This window comes from Chiloscyllium punctatum, chromosome 37 (genome assembly GCF_047496795.1).
Source record: "Chiloscyllium punctatum isolate Juve2018m chromosome 37, sChiPun1.3, whole genome shotgun sequence".
Taxonomy (NCBI): domain Eukaryota; kingdom Metazoa; phylum Chordata; class Chondrichthyes; order Orectolobiformes; family Hemiscylliidae; genus Chiloscyllium; species Chiloscyllium punctatum.
This window is the reverse complement of record NC_092775.1, coordinates 43,458,428-43,475,366: the sequence shown is the minus strand read 5'-3', so window position 1 is coordinate 43,475,366 and position 16,939 is coordinate 43,458,428. Positions and strand designations below refer to the sequence as shown.

Genomic DNA, 16,939 nt, shown 5'->3' with positions numbered 1-16,939 from the left:
GCTCCTTTAATTTGTTGACATTGTTGGAGAAATTATTGGCTTTACACCTTGCTATTAAGCACTCAGTCTCTTTCCTGTACTCTATCTCATTGTCTGACATCCGTTCTACAACAGTGGTGTCGTCAGCAAACTTGTTAGTGGGGTTGAGGCAGAATTTGGCCACATGGATGTGAGTGTATAAGGAGTATAGTAGGGGGCTGAGTACGCAGCCTTGTGGGGCATAGGTGTTGAGGATTATCGTGGAAGAGCTGTGGTTGCCTATTGTTTTTGATTGTCAGAAAGTCAAGGATCCAATTACAGAGGAGTGAGCCATGACGTAAGTCTTGGAGTTGGAGATGAGTTTGTTTGGTATTATGGTGTTGAAAGTGGAGCTGTGGTCAATAAGTAGGAGCCTGACATAGGTATTCTTGTTACCCAGATGTTCCAGGGATGCTCCTTGAAGTGTGTGGGCTACCTGCCACACACCTCCTCTACAATTTGAATTGCAAAGGTTGGGGTAGGGACCTAGATTTTCCTAGCCTATCCAAACTGTGGGTTGAAGTTCCTTCCAGATACTTAGTACAAAAACACTGTTACAAAGTTAAAATAGCGCAGATGCTAGAAATCTGAAATCAGTGGAGGGTGCTGGAAATATTTAACAAGGCTAACAGAATCTGTGGAAAGAAAAAGAGTACTGGTCCAGTTTCCATACGTGCTGACCTGCTGTTTTTATAGCTTTTTCTGTTTTTCTTACACGAAAACTACTCACTGAAATCAGTGAGTATTCTCATCTCTCATTATTGTATACTTACACTCATTTTGAGCTGCCTTAAGATTGCCCAAATTATTTCATTTGAGACTTTTAGATCTGTCACAAAGCAGACTTATACGCAATTGTTTGATGTTGAAATTAAACTCGGATAACTTACTGCACCAAAGAATGCTTTTAAAATAAATTAATGGTGGCATAGAATTTCTAAATTCTGCTGTTACTGAAAGATGAACTTGTTTTTCAGTACTTTCTCGTGTTTCAGAATCATCTAAAAGCACTTTGTATTGAATAATTTACCTTGTAATGCAGTAACTGTTAAAGGAACAAATGCAGCAGACATCTTACGCTGAGGAAATGGCCAATTACAATGAACATTTCAGTGCATCCAGCCATGGCCTAGATACTGTGAATAGTAACAACTGAGAGGTAGAATTGGTAATTGTATGTATACATTCTTACTTAAGAAGCTGTACTGATGCTTTCATTAGAATATTTTTGAATTCCTTTCGATTGCTTCTTCTATGAAATCCAGAATTCCAGTTTCAACTTGTCCAACCACCTCCAAAGATTTTGTGAATGTCCAGGTGGGCGGCACGGTGGCACAGTGGTTAGCACTGCTGCCTCACAGCGCCAGAGACCCGGGTTCAATTCCCGCCCCAGGCGACTGACTGTGTGGAGTTTGCACGTTCTCCCCGTGTCTGCGTGGGTTTCCTCCGGGTGCTCCGGTTTCCTCCCACAGTCACAAAGATGTGCAGGTCAGGTGAATTGGCCATGCTAAATTGCCCGTAGCGTTAGGTAAGGGGTAGATGTAGGGGTATGGGTGGGTTGCGCTTTGGTAGGGCGGTGTGGACTTGTTGGGCCGAAGGGCCTGTTTCCACACTGTAATGTAATCTAATCTCTCTGATACTGTATCCCTTCTGAAAGTGTAAACTAAATAGTTTAAATGGACTCATAGAATGTTGGAGAAATATCAGCGTATTAAAGTTTATTATATGCTATTCTTCAATAGCATACTTTCAATGCCTGTGTTGTTGAGTATAGTTTTGTGATTCAGGTTCAAGCTATATCCCCATTTTCAAATTGATGGGCAATAGTTTATGCAGTTAGGTCTCCACTGTGCAATAAGAATACTATGACTTTAAGAGGTGTATTTTGCCCCAGTTTGTTTTATGAAAGAGGTTGTGTTACAGATACCAAATGGTCTGTTCCAAGCCAATAAAGTAAACAGCTTGTGAGGCCTTGTTTTTTTTTAAGTTGGAACAATAGGAACAGGCTCCCAAAGAACCAGGATTTTAGTTTAACTTTCAGCAGTTGGTGGGGTTTTGAAGTTGGCTGCTATAGCTAAAACCTTAGGTTTTCTCTACGAGAATTTTCTCTTGATGTTATTTCCTCCTGGACTGGAGAAACATTGCATGCGAGACAATCTATTTTTTCAATTTGCCTTTGCCAAGAGTGTTTCTGGGGTGTGACTATATTGAAACAGTTGCTGTTTGGGGGTTAAATAATCTTTTATTTTGTTAAGTTTTCCAATAGAGTTAAAGTTATGCCAATTCTTCTTTGTTTGTATTTAACTACAGGATAAGAATAAAGTGTGTTTTGCTTAAAGCCAAGTAATGTGGCCAATCAAATTACACCTGAAACACACCAGATGTTATTTGCCTTTAAATAAGAAAAAGTTAGGGTCTAGGTTATCTTCTTGATATATTTGAGAGGGGTTGGTCTGGTCCATAACAGTATCCATAGAAGGAAATAATGCGAGATTCTCTGATGAGATCATTTGCTTTACATTTGGGTTTGAGACTAGATAAAGTGTAAATCTAGGGCAATGCCAAGTTAGATAAGAACTCAGTGTAATCTGGGGATTCTTTTCAAGTTCGAGTATGGACTCCTACTCAGTATTCTCTCCAATTATTTGTTGTGCAGGGCCTAATAGATTAAGAGCGCAGATATGTGCTCCTGCACACTCAAGGTAGCCTGAAGGAGTCAACTTGCGTATGTCTGCACAGGACCTAGCCTAGTGGGCATGCTTCATCCCTTTTCTGATGGCCATATAGTCATTGGAGTAGCGTGGGCTGAAGTTGCAAGCTGGAACCATGCAATATCACCAAAACAGCTGATTCCAGGGAAATTGCCCAGGAAATTGAAAATTCTGATAGGCAATTCCTCTACCTCGAAGAGTTCCTTCATTCCAGAGAATTTACAGGACTCCAAATTGCCCAGGAAAGATTTGAAGATTAAAACATGCTCTAACTCATCATGGACACCAAAACTACACCCTCTGATCACTGACAATCTTAACTCCTGGTCCCTCCATCACTGGACCTGATCTGACCCTGCTGAACTGAACCCTGGTGGACCTGACCTCTGCCACCTCCAAACATTGCTGTATTTGACACCCACCACCATCCCCCAACCAAAAATTAGACCAAAGTGAACTCAGTGAATCTGGTTCAATCCCAACCTGAACCTCCTAGGAGCTTCTGGCGGTAGAAGCAGCAACAGTAGCAATGATGCCAGGATAAGCCGGATATGGCTCCATCCCAGCCTGTGGTCTCCTGATGAGTGAGGAACAGGTCCGTGGCTAACTCCCCCGGCCTGGACCTGCAGGCGAGGCAGTGGCTGCAGGTCCACGGCTAGGCTCAGGTGCCTGAGGTGGAGAAAGGCGATCTTGTCCCAGTGTGGTGATCCTGACCCGGTGTGGCAATCTTGTCCCAGTTTGCCGATCTTTGCTTGGCTTGGCAATCTGTCCCAGCATGGCGATACTGTTCCAGTATGGCGATGTTGTCCCGGCGTGTTGATGTTATCCCAGCATGGCGATCACGACCTAGCATGGCAATCATGTGCCAGCGTGGCGATGTTGTCCTGGCGTGTCAATGTTGTCCTGGCATGTTGATGTTGTCCCAGCGTGGTGATCGTGTCTCAGCGTGGCGATCGTGTCCCAGCATGGTGATTATGTCCCAGCGTGGTGATCATGTCTCAGTGTGGCGATCATGTCCCGGCGTGGTGATCGTGTCCCAGCGTGGCGATCGTGTCCCAGCGTGGCGATCGTGTCCCGGCGTGGTGATCGTGTCCCAGCGTGGCGATTGTGTCCCAGCGTGGTGATCGTGTCCCAGCGTGGTGATCATGTCCTAGCATGGCGATGTTGTCCCGGCATGTTGATGTTGTCCCAGCGTGGCGATCGTGTCCCAGCGTGGCGATCATGTCCCAGCGTGGCGATCGTATCCTAGCGTGTGGATCATGTGCCAGTGTGGCGATGTTGTCCCAGTGTGGTGATCGTGTCCCAGTGTGGCGATGTTGTCCCAGCGTGGCGATCGTGTCCCAGTGTGGTGATCATGTCCCAGCGTGGCGATGTTGTCCCAGCGTGGTGATCGTGTCCCAGTGTGGCGATGTTGTCCCAGTGTGGTGATCATGTCTCAGCGTGGTGATCGTGTCCCAGTGTGGCGATGTTGTCCCAGCGTGGCGATCGTGTCCCAGTGTGGTGATCATGTCCCAGCGTGGCGATGTTGTCCCAGTGTGGTGATCGTGTCCCAGCGTGGTGATTATGTCCCAGCGTGGCGATCGTATCCTAGCGTGTGGATCATGTCCCAGCGTGGCGATCATGTCCCGGCGTGGTGATCGTGTCCCAGTCTGGCGATGTTGTCCCAGCATGGCGATGTTGTCCCAGCATGGCGATGTTGTCCCAGCATGGCGATGTTGTCCCAGCGTGGCGATGTTGTCCCAGCATGGCGATCATGTCCCGGCATGGCGATGTTGTCCCAGTGTGGCAATCACGTCCCAGCGTGGCGATATTGTCCTAGTGTGGCAATCATATCCCAGCATGGCGATCGTATCCCAGCGTGTGGATCATGTACCAGTGTGGCGATGTTGTCCTGGTGTGTTGATGTTGTCCCAACGTGGCGATCATGTCTCAGCTTGGTGATCTTGTCTCAACATGGCAATCGTATCCTAGCGTGTGGATCATGTGCCAGCTTGCCAATGTTGTCCCGGCGTGTCAATGTTGTCCTGGCGTGTTGATGTTGTCCCAGGGTGGCAATCATGCCTCAGCGTGGCGATGTTGTCCCAGCATGTCAATGTTGTCCTGGCGTGTTGATGTTGTCCCAGCGTGGTGATCATGTCCCAGTGTGGCGACATTGTCTCAGCGTGGCGGTTTTGTCTTGATGATCTTGTTCACATTTGGAGGTCTTGTCCCTGTGTGGAAATCTTCTTCATCTTTGGCATCGTGGTATTCCAGTGGCTTGGCAGATGGTCTTGTCCAGTGGTGGTCTCAGCCTGGCATGGCAATCTTCTTCGGCAGAGGCCTCCAGCCCAATATTCCCATGGCCCGGTGTGGCAATCTTGTCCTGGCTAAATCTTCAGGGTATTCCATTATTCCTGACCTGGCTTTCCCTGAACCATGAGCCATTAACTTTGTCTTAATTTTGCTTTTCTTTATTATTATGTATCACTTCTGTCATTGAGGTAGGTGTCATGGTGGGATGACTTATAAAACTTTTCACTGTATTTTTTTATATAAAAGTACACATGGCAAATTTCAATTCTATTCAGATCCAACAACTATCCCCAGCCTTAACCCAATCTCCCTGACCTACCCCAAGCACTCATCCACTTACCTGTCACCCTCCTTATCTCACTGACACAGCACTATATCCACCTGGTTCATTGCTTCCCTACTCCATCTACCACCCTACCCCTCATTTATCTTAGTCACCTGTCTTTCCTCAGTCATCGGCAAAATAGCTTTGGAATCTTTAACTCCTGAAATACAGCAGCAAGTGCCAATTATGAAAAAGGCTGTTTCTTGGCTTACGATGTTACCCTTGAATGGAGGGGATTTCTTCCTGCCCTTCCTCCAAAGGTCCCATTCAGGACAGTCCAGCCTCTAAATCTTGGCTGCTCTAATGTGGTCTGATGGTACTAAAAACTAGATTGGGAACTATTTTGTATAGATACTTTTGAATTATAATCATGTATTTTTCACTGTTAAAGGTTTTGAAAATTTCATGATTCACCATGAGCTTTGCTCCTTGATGTAAAATGTATCATAGAGAATCATGAATCTCAAATTATAATACCCAGGCAGCCTTTCGAGGAACACACTTTTGTATAAGCGCTTGTGTGTATGTGTATCTGGATTTCTGTGCTTATGTGCACGTATTTCCATTATACATTTGAATAGTATATTTGCATATATATTTGGACATAAGTACCTGGCGTTAAACATGCAAACATCATGTCTTTAGGTAATAAGCATAAAGGTATGAACTGCATTTTGCATCAGGACAAGGCCATTACTTGGCTCAGAGTGAGACGTCCACCTCTGTCTGTGGAAGAAGCCTCAGTTCTGAGAGTTGCCCACTAATCACATGGCCAGCAGCTCTCTGGTTCCAGCAGTGCCACAATGGACTGCATCTAGTTCTCAACAGTGATCATCTTTGAGCCAATTGTGAAGGTAATTCCAGAGAGAGGAGCTCATTGCTGAGGCTGGGCTGGTGGGTCCTGATGATGGGGGCATGTTGGGTGGGGTCTAGTGCGGAGTAGGCAGGAAGGAGGGAAAAACAGAAATGAGATAGTCTTAAGGGGACTCCAATGAGTACATGGGCCCATTGTGCTCCAAGTCCCATTCAGCCAGTAGTCCAAACGGTAAAAGCTGTCGGGCATGGTGTGGGTCTCTCCATTGAGGGTTAAATCCCAGAGAAAGTGGGAGGAGGCCCTTATGTGGTTATTTATTAGTTTTGATTGGTCCACGGGCAGGCCTCCAAATGCATATCCCACTGCTGGCAAAAATGTGGGGACAGGTTGGGAATGGGTTGTGTGGTATGCAGCAGAATTTTACAACAATTTACACCCCCACTATTCCCCCATCCCTTCCACAATTGATCTGTTATTTTCATCCCTTTGCCATACTGTCTAATCCTATTGGTCAGAGCAGTACAGGACATTGGTGAGGCCACTTTTGGAGTACTGCATACAGTTCTAGTCGCCCTGCTATAGGAAAGATATTGTTAAATTGAAAAGAGTCGAGAAAAGATTTAAATGGATGTTACTGGGACTGGAGAGTTTCAGTTATAGGCTGGGAGTGTAGGAAGTTGAGGGATGACCTTGCTAGATGTTTACAAAATCGTGAGTGACATAGGAAAGGTAACTAGCAAAGGCTGTTTCCTGAGGGTGGGAGAATTCAAAACTATAGGACATAGATTTAAAGTGAGAGGAGAAAAATTTAAAAGCGACTTGAGAGGCAACCTTTTCATGCAGAAGGTGGTGGTTATGTGGAATCAGTTACCAGAGGAAGTGGTAGGTGTAGGTATGTTACAACATCTTCAAAGATATTTGGGCAGGAAAATGAATAGGCAAGGCTTATAGGGATATGGACCAAATGCAGGCATATTGCATTGGTTTAGTTTGGGAAACCTGGTTGGCATGGATGAGTTGGGCAGAAGGCTCTGGTTCTGTGCTTAATTACTCTATGACTGGGGTGGCACAGTGGTTAGCATTGCTGCCTCACAGTGCCAGGGACCTGGATTTGATTCCAACCTTAGGTGATTGTTTGTGTGGAATTTACACATTCTCCTCACGTCTGCCTGTGTTCCCTCTGAGTGCTCCAGTTTCCTCCCACAGTAATGCTAATTACCCATAGTGTCCAGGGATATGTAGATGGATTAGCCATTGGAAATGCAAGGATATAGGGAATGGGAGATGGGTAGGGGGGTTCTGGATGGGATGCTCCTTGGAGGGTCGGTGTGGACTCATGTGTGAATGGCTTGCTTCCATACTGTAGGGATTCTATGATTCTATGGCTCTACGTAATGGGATATATTGATGCTGGTGTAGTTAGACAAATAAGGAATGATGTATAGACCTTGTTAAAATAATCAATAATAATAGCTTACACGGAGCATTGACCGTTCCTTCAGTTTCATTCTCACTTAATCACATTCTAATTATTTTTTCTTCTCTGCACCATGTGACATTTCAGCTTGTTATGCACTTTGTTAAGACCATTTTGAATTAGCAGAAATGTCTTGGGTTCACTGACCAGCATGTCTTCTCCATGCTTCTCTAATTGCGTTATAGCTAATTTGCTTTCTTCACTCAACATGACAGAAGCATTTACCTTGACTTGGAACTGTCGGCACCATGACATTTCCACTTTACTCAAAATCTTTTCTAGAAAGCTGATGACATTTTTTCCCATATTTTTACATAATGAGGAAAAGATGTCTTTTTAATTGGAATGTATAAATTACATGGACGTACAAGGAGGAAAATGCCAATAGCGCATTGAGCTATCATGTAGATTGTTAACATGGTCTTTCTGCTACAGCATGTACTACAATAAAGATGGATGATATTTTATATTGGTTCAACTTTGAGAGATTGCATTTTTCATGCAGAAATTTAATGCAGACTTGCTTTGTTCTTTGTCAGGAAATAGGCAACCATGTTACACAATGTTTATAGCACAAAAACAGGCTACTGTGCCCAATAGGTGTTGTGTATGTTGTACATGAAGCTCATTTTACACCTCTCATTAAATCCTATTAAATTATCCTTCTGTTAATTTTTTTGTCTTGTGTTTATCCAGATTCTTCTTCAACGCACGTATTTAATTCATCTCTGGCAATACTTGCGATAGTGAATGCTATATATTCCTCGTCTCTGGGCAAAGGAGTTTATCTTGAATTCTCATTTTAATTTCTTGGTGACTATCCATATTTGTGGTCCATATTCCCTGTAAGCCATGTAGCAATCCATTGGTTTCGCTGTAGATCACACTCAAATTATTCCCATTAAGCTAGCGTTCACAGATTTAAATCGATCAACATTGCACTCCAAACATAAGTATTTATTTATGGACCCCAGTATTGGCCTCACCTGCAAATGAAAATATCTTCACTGAACCTTCTCTAGCAAAGCATTTCAGAATTTTAAAGACCTCAGTCTTGTCACTCTTGGACTAGACATTGTAGAGAAAAATACCCCAGAGAGTTCAGTCTTTCTTTACTCAGAGGATAGTAAGGGTATGGAATGCTTTGCCTGCAACGGTAGTAGATTTGCCAACTTTAAGTACGTTTAAGTCGTCATTGGACAAGCATATGGATGTACATGGAATAGTGTAGGTTAAATGGGCTTCAGATTGGTATGACAAGTCGGCGCAACATTGAGGGCTGAAAGGCCTGTACTGTGCTGTAATGTTGTATGTTCTATGTTTCCTGCTCACCTTTCAATTCTAATGTCACTCACAACACTGATGCATGAAAGAGCTTTGAAAATATGTACCTTCTATAAAGATTGCCAGAGTGATCCTTGTTTTATCTTTGTGAAGCCACATACCTGCAAAATATTACTTTGATGGAAAATAACCTTAAATTGTAAGTGAAAAAGAGAATGAAGGTTGCCTTTTACCTTACCTTTTGCCAATTGCATTAGATCTGATTGCATTCCTGAAAAGTTCTTACAACAGTTTTATAGAACGGTTGACTTTAGACAACAAATGAAAAGTGTATTTGACCAAAGATTACTAAACTATAACTCCTTATGACTAGAAGCCTTGAAAGTAAGAAAATAACTTTGCTTCAGCTGTGGATATTAATTCATCCATCTTACACCTTCAATATGCTATTCTGGGGAACTGAGTTAGAATAAATGTCAAGCCTCAGATGCAAACACAGCCCTTGATAGTGTCTAACCCTGAATAGAGCTACAGGTTTCATTTTATTTTTTAAAATGGAAGTTCAAGTCAGATGATAAACCTTCTATCACACAGGACTTCTTCAACTCTTCATGTTGTTGACAGCATTTAGTTGCCTATTTGAAATTGCAAATATGATTAACTGCAGGCGTCAAATAATATTGGATTAGAATTAGTGGATCCAAATCTTCTCTCCTGCTACTTCCTACTTGAAACAATACCTTTTCAAATTAGTTGCTAAACATGTGATTGATCTTGTATTTCAGCTATAATTTGTTTTTATTTTAACTTTGTCTTGATCAGTTTGTTATATTTTTTGTTTATAATTGCTGTTTGGTTGCTTTGCTTTAACCATGGAAAGGAGCTCTTCATACATATTATTTATTTACAATTATGTTGTGATTGCAGTTGATTTTATAGGTGGATTTGATTCATTCTCCGTCTACCATGTGCCTCAGAAACCCTCTCATGTACTATTAAAGCCAGTTTATCTGTAAGTAATTACCTCCTGTCACCCTAATGGCTTTTTGTACTAGCAGCACGCAATACCTTTAACCTGTCTATTTTCCATTCTAGCAACCTTGTCTGAATAAAGACATAATACTGGTACTGATTGGTCACAAAACAGAAGCTATACCGAATTCAGTGGGGATGATCACCAACATGCTTCACTGGCTTGCAGTGCAAAGTGGAAAATGGGCATGACCAAAGTTCCCATTTGTTGCTCCTGTGTATGTGGCTCCCTTGAACTTATGGGTTCCCCATTGCCAGCCTTATATCCCATTTAACATTCAACTCCTGTTTGAGACTCCATACTGTAGAAATCTGGACCATTTACTGAATCCCAAAGGATGAAAATTTCTGTAAAGGGATAAGCATTTTGGCACAAAGAACAATCATTTATTTGGGATGCTAATGTAACAAGATTGATTGGATAACAAACATTTAACAATCATCATTAGTCAAGGCATTGCTTGGTACAAAGATTAGAGTCAGTATGTCTTTCAGGGAGGTCTTCTCTTAGTTCCTGGAACCTGGTCTCTTAATTCATGGTGTCCTTTGAGATTTTAGCTGAGGCAACTTAACTCTAATATGCATACAAACCCCTTCACAGCTTTACAACATAAATGCTAATTTCCTAGTTTGCCTTAACTGCTGTAGCTATACGGTTCACAACTGCTTGCTGAGTGCTTGATAAAGTAGTTGCACAGTTCACAGCTGCTGCTGAGTGGAAGCAGCTTCCTAAAAAGGAATGAATGCTTCCTTTCTCTTAAGGCCTTTTGCTCGAATACTGATCTGGGTTTTTACCTATGGTAATTATCTGTTGTTTAGAAATGTCCCACACTAGTGCTAACGTTCTAACAAGTACTTTACTACCATCTCTTAACTTTCTCTCCCACCAAGTGTTTCCAACAAGTACCTCATGCTATCCCCTGGTAAGTGTAAAGGCCCCTGGCAAGTGTCATATTCTTATATCCTTTTTCAGACAGATTTCACAGCATTTAATCTGAATCTGTGTACTCTGTTTAACGCAACTAATGACTTTTCTCAAAAACATAGCAAAGTATAGTGGATGTGGGAGATGTGAAATGAAAATTATAGATGATGGACATATGCTAGTGATGGCAGCTTTGGCAGTATCTCCAGGTTTGACTCCACTTTGACTTTCTTTGGAACACTAATATTTGCAATTCTCAATCTATGGAAAGAGTGCTTATGACTTCTCTGCAACAACCTAACCTTAAGTTACATCCTATGTTTACAGTTCTAATTTTGGCTTCCATTTATTGCTAATGCTACCCTCATTGGAGATCATGTCCCAGTGATAACCTCACATCACTCCTGTTTATTTTTCTCCTTAAAGCAACATTACGATAGGTGACAATGAATTCCCAATGTAAAGACACAACATCCTATAATACATACAGATTAATGTTTTTCATCATAAAACATAAATCCAGTATTTTTCACTAACTTAAGACTTATTCATTACAAAAATGATTTGATGTCAATTGATAACTAACTAAAAGGTGATAATCAATGTACTAAAAGAAAACAGCAAGTTTTTTAAAAACTCTTTAATAAGTATAATAGAGATAACAACATTGTCTGTCCTGACAATGCTATTTCATGGAGTGGTTTAGTTATGGCCTGTTGTTCCTGATATATTTCATGCTGGAAATGTTTGTAATGGGCTATATCTGGAGTTGGTGCTTAGATATTTCATTTAGGTTAAATCAAAGATGCTGATCAAAGTACTCACTTTAAAGATTAATGAATTTGAGGGCTAATGCACAATAGAGGAGCAGAGGCAATTATTTGCAAGATTTCCTAAAAAATAAATATTTCTTCCACAGTTCTGGGATTGTATGTACCCTTCCAATCATGAATTTACATGGAGACTCAATGAAGAATCAGTGAATATGCAACCAAAGTGATTGTAGGCTTACAGTTTAGGATTGGTTAGATGGACTGTGAAGACAGGTATATCCTAATTCTGAGCTTTCCTAGGTTCCAAATAGATTGGAGTATATCCTCAAAATAACCTTAAGTGTATTTATTTTTCATTCGTCTCCACCCTGTCGTGTTCTTCTGTACAAGGTTAAGCACTGATACAGTAGTTGCTGGTTAGGCTGAATGAAAAGACCATATTCAACATTCAGTATTGCATTAAAAATTAAATCCTTAATCACTTCTTTTATTCATTCAAGGGTTAGGCCTGAATTTATTGCCCATCCCTAGTTATTATTAGTCAGCTGTATTACTGTGGATCTGGAGTCATATTTAGGCTAGACCAAGTAAGGATAGCAGATTTCCTTCCCTGAACGACATTAGTTAACCAGCTTTTTTTCCCCTCTTAATCGGTAATGGTTTCATGGTCACCATAGACCCCTTATTCCAGATTTTTTAAAAATTTAATTTAAATTCCATCATCTGCCATGGTAGGATTTAAACCCAGATCCCAAGAGTATCACCTGGGTCTCTGAATTAATAGCCTAGCAATAATACCACTAGGCTATCGCAAATGTCCTGCAAATTCCAATGTGGAAACCCCTCTCAGCAATGAGAATCTGCGGTAGAGAAGAAACCTTCCATGTTCCATGGAAAGTTAAATATTGTTTTAATCCTGATGACTTAGTAGAGTAAATACTAAAGTACCAACCCTCTAAGCAACTAGTCCTGACACCCAAACATCAGGTCAGGTTTTACTAATGTATAGCTATTCCTCATAATTCCTTCTGCCAGTCATTTTTTTGGAGAGTGGAACTTGTTCATTATTAGCAAGACCATTAAATGGAATATCCACTACAGAAAGGTTTATCTTTGGGAAAATTGAAACTTTCTGTTATGTAATAACCCATCACTCACCTGACTCCATCCCAAAGAAAGCTGTATAATAGCTTCTTTATAGACTGGGGATTATAAATAATTTAATATCAATTTCTTTCATGTTTATTCTATTTTACGCTTTGCATTTGGACAACTCGTTAATAAACTCTTACTGCCACTAACAAATATTGTTGCTCGTTCATTTTTATCGCTCTTATTTCTCTAGAGCTTTTGATAGCTTACTGGATGGTTCTGCTTGTACAAGTTGTCCTTCAGTACCTCACCCTTGGCCATTATTCATGTAAGCCCTGACAGTGATGGTTGACAGTCTATTTGTTTGTGGGGGCTTCAAGGCCAAACCTGATTCAGCCTTTAACAGACACCCACCCACTTGCCATAGAGGTCAATAGTTAGTGACTTTAAACAAGGAAAATCTTCCCCTCTCTAAACCAAGATCAGCAATTTAAATTTTAATTCCCTCTATCTGATCAGGAATCAAATCTTGCCTGGTACGACTCACAAAGCTAATGTCTGTATTCACTGAGCTATTGAGCAAATGAAATGTTTTAAATTAAGTAGAAAAGGCTTTAAAAGGTGGTTGAGAATATTCATAGACCGGTTTCTTATTTTCTCTACAGGTCTACGTAAATGAACAGACTTCACTACAGTACCTCTTTGTTGGAAGAAACCATTGCAACAAGACAACATTTCTTTTTTTAAAAAGCAGCTCACATGGTTCCAAGTTTCTCCTTTGTGAAAGAATTAATGTTTTGCATACTGTAACAATTTATAATCATTTATGACATAACTGTATTTTCTTTGGATTGCCATAATTCACTGTATTTGCATGGAGGTACAAAGAAGAGTTGCTCATTTGAGATCAAAGATATGAACATTATACCAGTGACAATGTTGGAGCAAAACCTGCAATTGGTTTGCATGGTCTTAGATGCGTAGAACAAAAGATGCCCACTTTAATAATGTCATTCTATAATTTGAAAGTACGGAAAGTAGATTTTGGGTTTTTGAAGCATGATGCTGTGACTTTGTATCTGTTAAGTGGTTTTTCGCAGAGGAGCAGTTAGCTTTCTGGAGCAGGGAAGCAGCATAGCCTTCAACTCGATTAATGTGCCATGCTGCCATACAAAATAAGATATCTTTTTTGACAGAAAATTTGTTTTCCAGTTATCAATGTACATTATCATTTGTATGATAATCAGCCCATTATTGACTGTTTTTTATAGTGAAATGTTTTGATCTTCGATATTACAAATTCCTCGTTTTCTGTCAGGCTTGCAAGTATTGTTTCATAAACAGGAAATGCTCCCACATAACGTTAACATTTCATTCACACTTTTGCTCACATTCTTTTAAAGGGTCTTTTGACTCATCATCGAGTATGATTAATTCAGTTGCACTTACTGTACCTTTAGTTTACACTGCTTGTTATGAAATGTAGAACCTGTACCAAACAAATGTTCATTACAATCATTACAAACATCAGATGAAGTCTGTATCTTAAAGATAGTTCTGGATCTAATGGCAAGGAGGTGTGCATATATGTAAGAAGAATTTTCACCAGCGCAAAAAGATTAGGGCAGCAACTAATTATTTTTAAACCTACTGGATATTAGCAATTTTTCCACTCTATAGTAAATGGGTAATTGTGTAAAGTTGCTTTTTAAAATAATTCATATACTGGCCTATGTTTAATTCATAATCCTGATTTTATGAGCCTACCTGGTAATGATCTAATTCCACAATAGTGTCAGTAAGTACAGTGCAGTATGCTGAAGCAATTTTCTTGGAAAATGCTAAAAGATGTCTGACTAATGTAAGAGACAACATAGTCTTAAGAAATATATAAAGAATGCCACACCATCCTGCAGATTACAATAACACTGAAAGAAATACTTCATTTATCTTATACCTAGGCTTCCAGTGTGTCATTTCATGTCTGGTCAGGTGAATCAAATTAATAATATCATAAATGCATACATTTGTCCAGGAATATGTACTAAACAGTTCAAAAAATAAAATTTTATGTTTTCAAATTTTGAATATCATTCATAAGAGCAGGAAGTATTGGCAGATAACTGGAGCATTACACAAAAATATAATTTTGTGCAGAGCATCATAACTCACATTAGGCATGAGTTTGTAGCAGCATGTTTCATTTTAGACAGTGGAGGAAGTGACAGTATATACCTGCCCTGTGTTTTGTTTACGTCAAGACGGTTTTGATTAATGTCTGTAGCCGATTGTCCACTGTCCAATAATGTCTATGCTCTGAAAAAATGATGTTGCCATTGCTTTCTTTTGGCAGTATAGTGATCATCTCATTTGCAATTTCTCAGTAAAAGAAAGTTGTGGGTGGGGCGGGGGGAAGGAACAAATTGCAAAGTACAGGCAAAGTGTCTGAATTTCATTCTTTTTACTGTTTGGAGAAACACTGCCCTCTTCTGTACAAATGTTTACATTGAAGGCTTCAATATCCTGCCTTTTACGCTTAAATGAACACTTTACATAGAATGCTTGTCCCACACATACTGTGCAGACTTGTCAGTTGCTATGACACTAGCAAATGGCTGTCTGACAGAAAATCATTACTGTTCGAGTTATTAATAGAGGCAGGTCAATAGCAGTGGCATCAGCTATATGTCTACAGAATGTGCCATCAAGGCCAGATCAAAAGACCCAAAGCATAAATAACAACAATTCCTAATCAGTCAGCTGTAGTAGAATGCAGTACAGACCTTGAACAAATATATTTTAAAAAACTGCAACTCCGATGCTGGCAATAAGTGCAAGTTTCAACAAAGCACATTTCATGAAGGTCGGTTGGTCTAATTTGTTTACTATTTTACTAGTTCAGTGCAATCTTTAAAGTTCCTCTATTATTGTCAGACACAAATAATATATTTACTCGTCCAAAAAGAATGAATTATGACTTAGACAAAAAGGGCATTTTGACCAAGGGATGTGAGAATTGACCATAATGAAGCCTGACTAAGGAGCAACCTGGTATAGTATGGAACTTGGTATAATGCAAGTCAACATTGAAAACCTCTGCATAACACACACTTGAAAAAATATTTTTAAAATATTAAAAATATAAAGAACATTTAACTATGTGATTTATTTCACATAGCACCTACTTTATTCATTTATTTTGGAGCATGAGAGCCAAAACTGGAAGGATTTACATACAATATTAGACCTGGCACTGACAGGCTTGGGTACTAGACACTCAACTATGAAATAAAACAGTCTCACCAACAACACAATCTTGAGATAGGGATCCCAAGGGTTGTCTTAATAACTGGAGGTGCCAGTAAGGTGTAGCGAGAAATCACTTCATCTAAATTGGTTAGAAGCAACACCATAATTTAGTTTTGATTGCTTCAGTGTCTAACACACACAAAAATTTCAAACTAAGCTACTGAGAAATTTTGTTACCATTTTAGTTTGCCTGCTAAGGAATAAAATCTCTCCACAAAGGGGCAGATGCCAATGCTGAGAGACAATAATATTAACTTGTAAGAACTAAGGCACAAGGAAGGAAATAATTGTTCTGTTTGCACAACTATGTTGATTCCCCAGCGGCCGCATAGTGTTGCATGATTCCCGACATGGACGCTGTTCTTTGAGATGAAATGGTGACATAGTGATATTGTTACTGAACTTGTAATCCAGAACTCTGGGTGAATACTGCTAGTGCATGGGTTCAGTATCCTCTCTAGTTTTCTTATTGGCCGAATGATAAGGTAGAACAGGAGCCAGTGCCAACAATTGGTGTGCCAATGCTAATTGCCGTGACCCAAATGCCAGAGAAGCTTAGGAGAAATGTTGCATGGGTTCACATCCTGTCACAGCAGAAGGTCCAACTTGCTCTCAAAAAATTAACTCTGAAATTAAAAGTCTATTTATAGTCAACTTTCTCAAAAACACCTACCTAGTTCATTAACATCCTTTAGGGACAAAAATCTGATGGCCCATATATGACTCCAGACCCACAGTAGCGGACTTGACTCATAACTGTACCACTCAGTTGTATTTAACTGCTAAAAAGTAAAAAGTGAAAATGGATGGATCAACTAGCATGCATCCAGGTACTGGAAATAACAACAGCAAACTCAGGCCTACTGATCCTGCAAAGTTCCTGCTAC

General features: G+C 40.4%; 1 protein-coding gene across 2 annotated transcripts in view; it reads left to right on the top strand.

The window, feature by feature from the left end:
- LOC140463052 (sodium/potassium-transporting ATPase subunit beta-1-interacting protein 3-like) overlaps positions 1-14,824 on the top strand; it is a 201,467-nt gene extending 186,643 nt beyond the window's left edge. Inside the window, exons 6-7 of one of the 2 annotated variants that reach the window (XM_072556686.1) lie at positions 9,849-9,933; positions 13,409-14,824. In XM_072556686.1, coding sequence (XP_072412787.1) covers positions 9,849-9,933; positions 13,409-13,418 — 95 coding nt within the window. In that variant the 3' untranslated portion in view covers positions 13,419-14,824. The remainder of the gene's footprint in view (positions 1-9,848; positions 9,934-13,408) is intronic. The other variant, XM_072556687.1, reaches the window with a different exon arrangement.
- Positions 14,825-16,939: the final 2,115 nt, after the last annotated feature.